This window comes from Thalassophryne amazonica, chromosome 2 (assembly GCF_902500255.1).
Source record: "Thalassophryne amazonica chromosome 2, fThaAma1.1, whole genome shotgun sequence".
NCBI classification, from domain to species: Eukaryota; Metazoa; Chordata; class Actinopteri; order Batrachoidiformes; family Batrachoididae; genus Thalassophryne; species Thalassophryne amazonica.
In genome coordinates, this window is record NC_047104.1 from 129,424,132 (window position 1) to 129,438,173 (window position 14,042).

General features: G+C 40.8%; 1 protein-coding gene across 1 annotated transcript in view; it reads right to left on the bottom strand.

Moving 5' to 3' along the window:
• samd4a (sterile alpha motif domain containing 4A) overlaps positions 1 to 14,042 on the bottom strand; it is a 218,707-nt gene that overhangs the window by 26,453 nt on the left and 178,212 nt on the right. The window contains 5 exon segments of the mRNA XM_034163535.1: positions 1,056 to 1,182; positions 10,435 to 10,639; positions 11,188 to 11,306; positions 12,626 to 12,711; positions 12,804 to 13,046. Of these exon segments, the coding sequence (XP_034019426.1) occupies positions 1,056 to 1,182; positions 10,435 to 10,639; positions 11,188 to 11,306; positions 12,626 to 12,711; positions 12,804 to 13,046 (780 nt within the window).

The following is a 14,042-nucleotide window of genomic DNA, read 5'->3' on the forward strand; positions in this document are numbered from 1 at the left end:
GAAAGACTCTTGATTCTTCTTCTTTCAAGTTTATTACCAACATGGTGCATTACCGCCACCTACTACGGCGGAGGTGTTTGTGAACCAAGACTTCGTTTGAAAAGTGATGCATTTTTCGTTCAAAAAAGATGTTCCTGAACAGATTTGTTTGTAGAGAGCCGTACTAAAACCGAGGTTCCACTGTACTTCAGAAAACATCAGGCACCACATCAGGTATTGTATATATAAACATCTATTCCCTGAATTCTTTTTAGTAGTGTATATTGTTCCTACATCAGATAAAGTAATGAAGGAAGAATATTTTGGAGAGAAAATTAAACTTCTACACAATGAATGATCAACAACCTTGTGTCTTCATCGTGGAAAATGCTAACTCTTAAGATCTAATTATAACATTAAAATGCGTGTTTAATACAAATGCTTTCAGACCTTTGTTCCTCCTGGTGCAAAGCAGCGCACACAGCAACACCAATGTCATTACTTGTGTTCACCTGGCACAGCTGTCATTTTCATGCCAAGCGCCCATGTTTGTTACACAGCAAGCCTACTTCCATTTATCTGTGCCTCCGTGGGCATGTTAGTCTTACCAGTGCACCGTGGTGGTGCACTGGTATTGTGATGCACCATCGACCAACAAAACCTGATCTCAAGTTCTGTGCAGAGTTTTTTTCGGTGTACAGTGTGTTCTTCAGATAGACCTGGAATAAATAGATTCATGACGCACGTACACTCAGCTAGTAAATACAGGGATGTGTATAAGTGTTCATATTCATCGTCTTTAATCAAACTAAAATGAAATTCAATCAAAAACAAAAATTAGAAACAAAGGTAAATCACTAATAAAAAATTGAGATTTGCAAATTTACAGTGTTGGATTTACATCAATTTTTTCACACCCAACAAGGGTGTTGGGTGTGAAAATAGTTGGAGACTGGCAAAAACGTGCTGCACTGTGCACTCCTTTGAGCTGGGTGGAAAATAGGGCCTGAGCTGCAACACTCCTATGTGCATTAATGTATGTATATATGTATGTGCGCCTTTTCGGCATTTCGTACCTGCTTGTTGGAACATGACCATCGTTTGTGGCGTGGTGTGAACTGGTAAGGAGCGGGTCCGCTGCACGGAGCTGTGGGTCCGACTGGGCATGCTGTTGCTACCTCCGGGGTTAGCAAACCACAAACCCTGAGGAGAACATTTAAATAACAGGATTATATCAATTTTTATTTTATTTTTACTTTTTTTAATGCATCAACTGCATATTAATGCACCAACAGTTTCCTGAAATGACAAAATAATACACATTAAAAGTCCAGACTTACATAAATTGCTGACATCTTTATGTCTGTGGACAGGATTAAAATTTTGATAATGAAAAAGTTTTGTTTCTGAAATAATTCTCTACCTTTAGGGCATAGCATCATGACTAGAATGCTCATACAGCTTTTTCTACAGTACCAGTAAAAAGTCCCTCTTTTTTAAACGCAGTGTTCGTGTGTGCAAGTAACATGAAAGAACACAAGAATTATGAACACCTGAGCACACAACAGTGAATTCATTTTCCAACTGTCTGTGTGAAGTATGAACCAGGTTGAATCAATTTCTAAATTTATTCAACCTTTTGAAACTGATTTTTACAAAATTTTGAAAAAAAAAGCAGTCTAATCTTTTAGTCTACTAAATTTACTTTGTCAACTAAGGTTAGTCGCCCAACATTAGCTGGCTAATGTTCATTTCATATCGATGGCTAAACTTGTACATTAGCCATCTTACGTTAGTCGACGATTTTCACGGGGAAAGCAGCCTCACGAGTGCCGTTGCCAAGAAATGCCTACAATGCACAAGACTTGTTTAATTCCGGGTTGGATTTTGTTTATTTCTGGAAAATTGTCTGCTACAACCATGGCCGAGGTGGACGAAAGAGGTATCGCTGTTGATCAGGGAAACGGTATTGGGCTGTCAGGTATAAGACTAATAGATTTAAAAAATTCTTGTGTTCCTTTGTCTATTACTCTTTTGAATAAATCTGGATAGTATCTGTAGATGTATTACTGGATATTGAGGGGTCTCACTGAAGACAATGTAATTTTAACCCGTTTCCTGTGTTCCCGTATTTGTATATTATGTTGTTGTATGACTGTATGTGTTTTTACTATTTTAACCACAGCATTACAAGTCCAAGACAAATTTCCCTTGGGATAATAAAGTTAACCCTGACCTTGAACCTCGGCGTCCATAAGCATCTCCAATGGATTATTCTGGTCCCGGAACACCTGCTCCTGCCGCATGTCTCACCTTCCTTCCTGCTCCATCAAGTGGTGGTACATGATAGCCACCATTTGTGAGGTAAGACACTGATGTTTTGTCAACTAAGATTAGCCTCCTCTGTACCAGGCTAAAAATGTCATTCAGCTATAGTGAAATTTTAGCTGACTAAGCGTTTTGTGCAACAACTAATGTAAAAAAAAAAAAAAATCGACTGAGTGAGTTTATCGATTAAACAAGATTAGATTGCTTTATGAAACCGGACCCGGTCACTACTGGTATTTCAGGTTGTTAGCGCTCTCCACAAAAGTGAACTTGAGTTGTCACTATTGCACCTCCGATGCCTTATGAGCAGGGTGAGGAGCAGCACCTGTCACCTCTTAGTCAGAACCAAGAACATTTTAATGCCAGACTTAAAATGATTCGTTTGCGTAAAAACAAAACTCTGTGTAATCATAGTTAGAAATATGAACCTAACCACAGCAGCAGTGAAATAAAAAGAAGGAAAAAGTTACATTAAGGTGTCCACATAAAGTGCATCTCCCAGCACAGATGTACAAACAGAGTGCCTGGATGCTCAACCAGTCTGGTCAGGCAGACAGGCTGCTAGATGAAGTGTTGCCCTTTTGAGTCTGGTCTGCTTGAGGTTTCTTCCTCATCATCAGAGGGAGTTTTTTTCTTACCACTGTTGCCTGTGTGTTGCTATGGGGGTTGGTGAGGTTAGACCTTAATTGTGTGAAACTCCTTGAGGCAACTTTGTTGCGATTTGGCACTTGAAATGGAAATATATTTCATACACTACAGAGTTGGTTTTTAGAAAGTAAGTTTTTTTTTTTTTTTTTTTTTTTAAATCAGCAGCTTTAACCTCTAGAATGTCCACAGACATGGTTCAGAGTTTCTGTATAGGTGAACATATTCTCCCATCAGACAAGCACGTTTTTCTAAATCCAAATTTCTGTGTGGAAAGTGGCAGAGAGTACGTTTAAGTACTGTTTTGTGGGGAACACAATGGTCATAAATCCCCAGGACAAGAATTAGGAGCCTTTCTTCTATCTTTCAAAATTTCTAAGGATCTGGTCACAATTAACAGCAGGTTAAAGAAAGCAACTACATACTCATCGGGTATCCCAAGACATCCTCAGACATGACTATCTGTAATAATCTCTTCAATATGTTCTGTGTTTACTAAGGCTTTGAACTGGTTGGACAACACCTGCCGACTTACGGCAGCAGATAAATTACAACCTTGGCCATGTAAATTTAATGCCTACCTGACAGGCAGGTAAAAGCCCATGGATCAAACATCTGATAGTTGCGCTTATGGCTGAATTTTACTTTAAATATCAAACTAAAGATCTTTAAATGTGATTTTAAAACAAGAGGAGTTAATCACATTAACACATTTTTAATTTGTTAAAACAAGAAGCTGAAATGCTGGTGTGTGTGTGTGGTGTGTGTGTGTGTGTGTGTGTGTGTGTGTGTGTGTGTGTGTGTGTGTGTGTGTTGTGTGTGTGTGTGTGTGTGTGTGTGTGTGTGTGCTGTGTGTGCATGTGAATCTCCTCACTCACAACGATTCAGTCTCTTGACATAAAAATAAAAAAAATCTGTAGTTTTTGTCAAAAGCATTTCTTTTCAGACTTCCTTATTTCCTTATTGACACTAACTCCACAGACTCTGAGGATTGACACTAACTCCACAGACTCTGAGGAGTTACATTTCCGGCTGCGCTGCACCTCAGGATGCAATTCATAAAAAGAGCAAGACGTCTCATTTTGGGGGGGCAGGTTTGGTCGGTTGTAGTTATTGTTTGTATTAACATTTGGAAAGAGGTGTCATTTGATTTAAAACAGCGATTCGTTCTGAAGTTACTAATTCCGACCGAAATCTGTGCGGCTCTTTGGAGCTGTGCACTTAGTCCCACAAAACAGAGGATATCATTATTATCATTATTATTATTTCCTTTACCTGATGGACAACTTCGGTTTACGTTTTTGCTGCTGCTCACGCCAGTGGACTTACCGCTTCTGAAAACCAGCGAAGCAGAAAACCAGCGAACAGCAGGTCGAAGAGCTGCTTCGTTGCTACAAGCAGATGGCAGACCCGCTGCAGTCTGCAATCAATGTAGCAAAATAATCCTTTTCTCAATAACGCCCTCAAAACAGCAGCTGCTCAGGTGACCCAAACCATCCGTGGTGCATGCATGTGCCTCAGGAAAAAAAAAAGAAAATCCATGCAAGCAGGCAGCGAGCGATGTAAGATGATTCAACCTGTCAAATGAATCAATGCACTCGCATCGCACACGTTTGTATCTAGATACCGATTCGTCTCGATTAATCTCCACATGCCTTGTGTGTGTGTGTGTGTGGTGTGTGTGTGTGTGTGTGTGTGTTGTGTGGTGTGTGTGTGTGTGTGTGTGTGTGTGTGTGTTGTGATGAGAGGAGAGACAGAGAAACAGAAAAACCATAACTCATTCTGGTGAGTGACTGTTTTTTTTTCTTCATCTGTGTCCATTCTGATTATTTCAGAACACACTGACAGCAGCACAGAGCCAGCCATCTCTGCATCAACATGTAGTAAAATAATTTACATTCAAAATAATTAAGTAGGTTTTAAATCAACCAACAAGATTGGTGTGGAAATAGCTGCAAGTTTGCATGCTTGTTGGGAAACAATGGCACCAAAGCCCCTCAGCAACAATCCACTTTGTAGGACTTATGGTACCCTCCAGTTGTACTTGGAGGTTATAATTTCCAGTTATACCCTTAGAATGCCCTGAAGTTAGAATACTAACATATCAACTCATTTGAGCACCACACATGAGTTCATGAGCCAAGATGGCTGCTCCGAGCATCAGCAGAAGTAAAACTGCAGCTTTTTTTTTTTTTAGGACTGCTCTCTTTTTGTGTCCTAATTAATAAGACACAAAAAGGTATGCACATAAAGTATGCACAGTACTGTCCAACCGCTGTGTGTGAACTATAGTATTTTTATGTGTGAAAATGTGCCCTAGTGTTCTTTATCACTTTTCCCACCAATATTGTCCAACTGGGCAGGATATCTAACAAGAATACAAAACCATAAAAACAGTAATGTAGCTTCTAGTTTCTTGTAACTATCTGTCCTCTTCCATGAGGTCTCTTTGGTGGGCCGCATATCACTGCAGCACTATATACACCAAAACTTTGGAGGCATCCAACTTATTTCCTGACTTGCAGTGTTGTGTGAAAACTGGAGCGTACTTGGGTGTAATGTCAGAGTCACGATTTAAGACTTCTGAGGTAAACTGAAAGTGCCATTAGTGCAGACGGAAGTCACCAAAACAGAAGACAGCTGAGGTAAGTTGCTGTCTGTATAATGAATCGCTTTAAAAAGCTTCTGTACATTTACTGAGGTAAACATGAACACATTTATCTCTGCAGAGATTAACGGCATGCTACCAGACAATACCTGATCTTTCCCCCATGAACAGTGTTTTCGACAGTGTTTGCATTCCATGTCAAACTACTAAAGCCTCTGTCCCAACTGAAAAATAAACCATGAATGAGCCACGTGTGGGTGTGTCACCGATTATTCAAAGAATGATCCATGTATAAATCTATCACGTATCCACCATGAAGAAGCCTCTATGCGCCTCTCTGTACCTCACGTGTCACGTCAGCCTCTAATGAGCCATGACCGACCTGTCATTTGATCCCCGTCCAGCCTCGAGTGGCTCATGTTGCCACATGTGATCCACGTCAAGCCAATGTGATCCATGTAGCACCACGTAATGCAAGGCTGGTGCAAGTTTAGGCATGGATTTGGTTCAAACCTCCAGCTCTCCCATACTTGGTCCCTTTAAAGTGTGGGTTTTCAATTCACAGCATCCATTCAAGATGTTGTCACATTTTTTTTTTTTTAAATAGTCCAAAAAAAAAAGACGCTCCTGTCACAGTCCGGCCAGTGTGCGCATCCGTGCGCCAGGCTGCTGTTCACCTGTGTTTCAGCGTCGTTAAATGCAGACGTTCTGCATGTTCACCCAGCTCTCTGTGACCCCCCCAAAAAAGACACCACAAACATCCATAGACCAGCTAGAACTGAACCACGGGTTCCTGGACAGTCGCCTCTGCGCTTCTTCTCGCTGGCTCTATTTCTTCCATGGCTTACAGTCATTTTAACACTGTGATCCAACTTTTAACTTTGTGTTTGTCCGTTACTGTCTGCAAAATCGCTCTTTTGCACGCTCGCGTTCTGCGTAAATGCTCGTCCTGAACGCAAGTCATTGCGTCAGCTCGCACAGAGCACACTGCATCTGATCCATAATAACAAGATGTTAAATCTAACATAAACATACTTTTACAGCTGCTTATAAAGAAGGAATGACCATGCAACTGTTTATCAAGCTATGACATATAAACATTACAAATCATTACTGTTCCAAATATGTTCTCCACCTCAGCACATGGGGGGGGGGGGGGGGGGGGGGGGGGGGGAGTGCGTGCAGATAAAACAATCCTCTGCGATTCCAGAAGCGATTAGAGATGTTTTATGTTTTCAACTGCCAAACTGTGACAGAAAATGATTAATCCGCTACAAAATAATTGTTTTATATACAGTGTCCAGCGCACAAAGCAGGTGGGATTGTCACAATAGCCTGGTAAATTTTAGTGGTGAGATTGTCCAAAAATTTAATGAAGATCCTTGTGGACGAGGTTTAAAATCTGACACCTGAACCATTTCAAGTTGCTTCTTTCAACCTGAAGGGGCAGCATTTGTACTCCGAGCCTCTTCCAGATGTCGGCGTCACTACACACATTGAGGTGAGGTTCAGAATCTAAATCCACCAGCATAGTGAAAGCTTTGCATCATCTCAAACGTTACAAACAACTGCTCTCTGCCTTTGTTTTTCCCCTGATCACACAATACTATTTAACACCCCCCCCCCCCCCCCCACACACACATACATACTTTTTCTGGATGTCAGCACCACATCCAATGAGCGATGCTCACTACATAAATTCCTTAGTGTAACCTGCAAATTATTCACCCGCAACCCCCCTATCTCCCCTTACCTACCTCCATGCTCACACTGCGTCCCCCCACCAACACCACCTCCCCTCCCTCCCCCTTGCGGCCCTGCACTGCCGAGGGCCGGGGTAAAAACAGGAAATGCCTGTGCACTGTTCTCACTGTCTCTGACTAGCTCGCTCTCTCAGCCTCTCTCTCGCTCCTCCTCTTTCAACAACACAGCCACATCTTCCCAAACTATGATTCACAGATTTCACTGCCAGCCTGGTTTTTTTTTTTTCCCCTCGCTCTCCTTACACATCCACATGACAGCCCCACACAAGAAGGTCTGCGCTGAGGAGGAGGAACCTTGGTATTTCCTCCCATTGTACAGGATTAGAGAGAGATTCCCAGTGAACTGGGTCAGCCTCGACCAGAGTGTTCCAGGTTGGGCCTGAAACAACTCCACAGCTCCTCCTGTTTCAGTACTCAGCACTGACGCAGGACCTCTGGTATGTGGGGGTGACCTGCCTACAAGTTCCGTCTTCCTCACTTGATTCGCCAAATACCACCACTCTTGCTGTTCCTCTTCCCGCATTTTTGTGCCATGGAATAAAAACCTATTTCAGGAAAAAGACGTGCTTAAGGAGGAATTTTCCTGTCCGGATCATTATAAACATCCTAGAACGCATTATGACCACATTTTCAAAACGCTCCCCTGTCTACGTGTTGAGGTGCCACTCCCCATCAGCATTCAAATCAGGACAGAAGATGAACATCATTCACAGGATTTATGTAAAATAAAGTTTACAAAAAGAAATCTCCTGGCTTCAGGAGAAATTCTAAACCATAATGTCTGAGATCATGCAAGATGAAAATCACATGAAAGGCAACAACATGATCAGGTTAAATCAAATCAACCCTATGCCTGTGGATGTGGGAGGAAGCTGGAGCACCCAGAGGAGTCCCATGCAAACACGGGGAGAACATGCAAACTCCACACAAAGAAGCCACAGGTGGGAATCAATCCCACGACCTTCTGCTGTGAGGCAACAGTGCCTAACCACAAATCCACTGTGCTGCCTAACTAAGTCAGAGAGAATTAAATATTCATCCTGGTCCCTCTTCACCAGAGACAGTCATGCACTAACCCAGTGTTTTTTTTTAAAAAACAGAGAGCATTAAAAAAAAAAAAAAAAAGAACTCCCAGCTCTTCAGAGCCCGACAAAACTAAAAATGCCGGCTGTGCGTTTTAGCGCAGATGTGGAAAAGTCAATCTGGAAAATGATGACGTCAGCCTCTTCTGACACAGCTGGAACTATTGAAGCAGTGACGTTTCAATAAATAAATAAATCAACTGTCTCAGTCAAGCGTCTGATCATGAATTTTAAACTTAATATAGTTGCTCATATGGTGTCATTAACCTGTATTTTTTTTACTTATTTTGGACAAAATGGTGGCTGTAAAATATCTGCTGCACCATCTATGAAATTAGTCCAATGATGTCGCCAATGCTGGCTTAAAAACAAATACAAAGTCGATGAAGCAACCAGTGAGGCAAATATACAGCACTCCAATAATCAATTCATCAAAGAATTTAATGAAGTGTTTAATTCAATTCATTTATATGGTGCCAAAATGTCCTGGTAGGCTTAAGTACAGGTTTTGCTGTAACATGAAATTATCAAGTCTGCTATTTTCAAGTGCTGGGGCATTCACTCTCACAGCTCGATGAGAAATGATGACCTAGACATCTGTGGTCAACTTCACAGAATGATTCCATCCACCCCAACCTCGACTCTACTTGAACGTATGAATGAATTACACACTGGTGAGGGTAAAGCTTTGGTGTTGAAATACAGAGGTGTCAAACTTCATTGATGCCATATCCTAATGATGGAACGTAGACGGACACACACATTTCCAGGAATGAACTGTGATCATATATTCTTCACTTTTAAAAATCATTATGACATTCTTTATGATTAGTAATTATTCAAGTGCCATTACAATATCAAGAAATAAAATTAGCTTAATGGTACAGATTTTTTTTTTTTTTTGGAAATGATGATATACATTCACTGCTTTTAGTTTAATTTGTCCGAAAACCTCAACCAGTGACTGCTTGAAAAAAATGTCCATTACTTATATCACGCCTGAATAGATCCTTGTTATTTGATTGATGGTTTGTATGTCAAGTGAAATGGATTATTTGTACCATTGGTCATTGTGTTCCATTTACCGTGCAACTTTGGTTTTATTTAGTGTGCAATTCTGGTTCTATACATTTTGTTCTACTGCACGCCACGGCGCTCGGCGCTTACTTTAAAAACAAACAGTGGCCCGACACAGTGCCCAGACTTTCTGGGTAAAGGACAGGAAGGTTGGATGCGCATGGGGGCTTGAAAGCAAGTCGGGCAAGTCCTGAGAAAGCAGCGTTTGCTGGAGGCAGAGCCGCACAGGTCATGTTGGCCCCGCCGCAGCTTGCCAAGCTTTGGTGGACACTGTACGATCAGAAAGGGCAAAAGTCCCTTTTCAATTGTTTATAAATTAATAAAATATCAAATGACAAGGGTCTATTTTAGGTGTTATATAAAACAAATAATGAATGTTTTTTTTAATCTGTTCAATGGAAAGAATATTTCATGCGGTGAAAGATGAAATGTCCATTCAACAAGGTTGCCCTAGGAAGCTTTAACCCTCTGGACCCCAGAGGGTTAAAACTTCAAATTCCTTATCGCATTTTCTGGAGTACAAGTCATGCTGGTTTTTTTGTATTTGTTAATCATAATTATGAGCTTTACTCACTTATAAAACAAAAAAAATTGAGATCCACTTTATCTTTCACATTTTTGCAAAACTGGTATTTAATTGCAAATGAATCTTTATAAAATCAAACAAAAATTGGATCAAATCATTAACACGGAATAAACTGTAAATTGAATTTGGCAACAACCAACTGTAGTGAGAAAGACCATTTTTAAACAGATGTGGAGAAGAAATTCAGCTGCTTTTGGCTGTTGATTGATCATTTTCCAATTTAACATTGTGTTTCGGGATCTATTCTACTTTGACAATTTGGAGCATATTCTCATTTAATTTTACTATGTAATATACAAATTACTTACCTGCTTAACCTATACTGCTGCTGAACTATCGTGTCCTCAATATGAGGGTTTGACTCACCTGTCGTCCCTGGTTGGGGCCAGTGGGTGTGCTGCTAGAGCTACGAGGTGTGGGACCCAGCAGCCCCCCACTGCCCAGCAGGCCTAGCCTCGCACCAGGCAGACTCCTGGAGGGCATCTGGAACTGGCGAAGGCTCCTCCTGGCTGACACGCTGCCCCCCACGCAACCAGTGGTGGGGAGGGAGTTGGACTGGCCAAAGCCACGGCTGCAGCAGGACGAGACAGATGGTGAGAAACGGAGAGTGTGGGTGGACCTCCTGATTCCTGGTATTTTGATTGTGTTAACGGAGCAGTCACTGACATGAAAAGACTAACACTGACAAATTAAATACTTGACATTATAATACGAAAAATATAATGTTTTCCTCATAACATGAAACAAAGTTTCATCATCCCTCAAAGCAGTACTTTCCTACAGTTCCACTGAGGATTATTTGAAATGTGAAAACACAGGACTTTGAAACAATGGACAATCACCAGAGATTAGAAAAAAAACACAAAATCTTCCTTTAATATTTTTGCAAAATGCTTCATTTTGCATTTCATGAAGCAGAAATGCTTAATAGCACCACTGAGTGCAAAATATTTGTCTCCTCTGTTGTACATACACACTGATGTTAAGAATTTAGTTCACTGTTTTCAGCATCACAAGTTGTTTCTCAGTTTCACAGCTATTCAAATGCATGCTCTATAATATATATCACCAATATGCCTTAAATTCCAATATAAAGGTTTTGTTTACTGAGTGGTATACCTCCTCTGTTGTCTGTATCCTGCTATGTCAAGGAGAGTTTTCCTTGGAATGGACCGGAACAGCCTCTGAACCTGTTGTTTCCATGACAACAGCCTCTTTTTCTGTGTTTCAGTAAAAGACTGATAGGGTGGGGAATCAGGGATGAAATGAAGCATGACTCATCAAAATCATGGTTTGGTATTTTCAGGTGTACTTTGTTATATTTACATGGTCTCTGGTCAGTGTGTAAACTGTTGTTGCAAATTCAGATGAAGCGGTAGATGGTGCAAATGTCAGAAGAACTCGTTCAGGTTTGGTTTGGCATTTGGTGATGGACGGTGAAGCCCCTATTTACTCATAGCATGCAAAAGTGAGCCAAAATAAATGTGACACTGGGCCTGCCTTCTTGCTGTATTGTGGACAGGTGTGCGGACACCCCGCACTGACACCATTTGTTTAAATCACTGTTGATTATTATATGACAGCTGAGTGGATCCTTGTCATTTGACTGATTTTATATGCCACATGACATGAATTAGTTCATCCCATTTGTGTTGTGTTGCATTGCATTTAGAGTGCAGTTTGGTTCCATTTAGAGTGCAAATTTGTTTCCATACATTTGGTACCATTGCACTCAGTGCACACACACACACACACACACACACACACACACACACACACACACACACACACACACACACACACACACGCAGGCGCCCACGCACGCACGCGCCCACACACAAAAAATCCACTCCGCTGTAAGCCATCTGGATGCATGAAGAGTTGTTAAGATGAAAAGCTGACATGATTTTTGGCTGGACTGAGGAACTACACAAAATCTTTTTCTTTTTTTTTTAAATGGAAGTCTGAAGTCAATGCACAGCATCACTGGACTACATGTCACAATTTGGACTTTAGCAGCAGTGATGTACCAAAGTAAGTCCCTTTTCTGTTTATGAATTAATAAAATATCAAATGACAAGGATCTATTTTAGCTGTTATATAAAACAAAGAATGTTTTTACATTCTTTCATTGAAACAAATATTTAATTTGGTGAAAGCTGGAACATACCATTCAATGAAGCGAAGCCGAGTTGAATGGTATGTTCCAGCTTCCACCTCATGAAATTTTTGTACCATTGAACTCAAACATTATTTGTATACCAGTAACAGTAATGTTAGCTTGGACAAAGTGCTGGGTGACTTTCAGTGAATATAGTTTGCTGTAGCAGAAAGTATTACTTATATTACTATAGAATAAATAAATGGCACATACTGCATCCTGCCACTAGATGGTGATGAAAACACTTCTCACTTTTCAGGAGCTGTGCTTTGTCCATCTTTATTTACAGTTTTAGAACAGACTGATGAGGTGTGTGCGTGTGTTAGTGATTAGTCCTCATGACACCAGCGGTGCCGGTATGTGGACCATGTACAGCCTTTCACTGTTTGCGTGTACCTCATGGATAAGGCACTTGTCAATAAGCTGTAGGTAAGAGCTGATGTTGTCTTCATCTGACCTGGACACCAGTAGCTGGGTACAAACTGAGAACAAGATGAATAAATAAGGTTTGGGAACAAAATGGTCACGTCTCATTCCGAGTTGACTATTGTAGCACAGGCCCGTCACATCTCACCTTTTCCCATGACACGTGTGAACTGACTGGGTAGGTCCCCCTCTGCTACCAAACTTGTGCCTGACTCAGCCTCCCCTCCACCTCCGACCAAGTGGGAGCAAGACGAAGCACTTTTTCCCTCAGAGTTCATCAGGGAACGCTGTAGGGAGGACTCCTCGCTACCACTAAAGCCTTGATAGGAGTCATGATCATCTGGTGAAGTTCCTGCAGTGGGGCACGCAGGTTACTGCCCTCCAACACGTCCTGGCAGTGACAACAGAATGAAAAATAAGAAAAAGAGGGAGGGAAGGTTTTGGAATTAAAGTGGATAGGGAGGTAAACAAATAAAGAAATGAACTTGATTTGTGAAGCAGAGAAGCTTGAATCTTCAACTGGACTGGGTTGCTTGATGCGAGGACGTTTCGCTTCAATTCGCAGAAGCTTCCTCAGCTAAAATTCTTGCTCTGGTAGTCTGACGTCTGTCTTGACTCTTGTAGAGAAGAATGATTTGATTTGTGAACTGTGATTATACTGGCCTGGTGTGGCATTTATGGAATCTAGGAGAAACCTGTGGTGAACACCGGCTGAGTCCGAAGTGAAGCTGTGGTGACTCAAGATGAAAAATACCCTCTTGGCTAACTGATGCATTTATAAATGTGAATTATTAATGCTATCAATGCTATTAATGCACACTGTCCCTGTTAAATAGGCCAGTACATATAATAAATTTGAAGCATAGCCTTCATTCAGCGGGGAAATTCCATAATGTCCTATAGAATTCCAATGAAAATGATCTAAAGTACTAAGATAATACACTTTCTCTACCAGACTAAACCAACTATGGAATTCTTTGACAAATTGTCTTCATCACCCAGGTCAGCTCTAGTAAAGTTGTATTTTGTCTCGTTTTATAGTATTTTAAATATTTTGTTGTATTTCATTATTTCCTCTACCAAGATGATTATGCTGTCTTGTTTGTTTGTTTTTTTTTTGTTGTTTGTTTTTGCATTGTTTTTTGTTTATGAATCTATCTGTAGAAGGAAAACTCACAAATTCATTTTATATTATTTTTGTCTCATTGTAAGTTTTTGGAGACTTGGGCCACATTCATGCATTTTATGGCTGATATAACCTGATAATGTGGCTCCAAGGGTTTGTTTTTGTTTGTTTTTTTTGTTTGTTTTTAAGAAATTAACATTTAACAACACTTAACACTTCAACACTGTAAGACAGGTGTATCAGGTATTTGTAACTGTATTC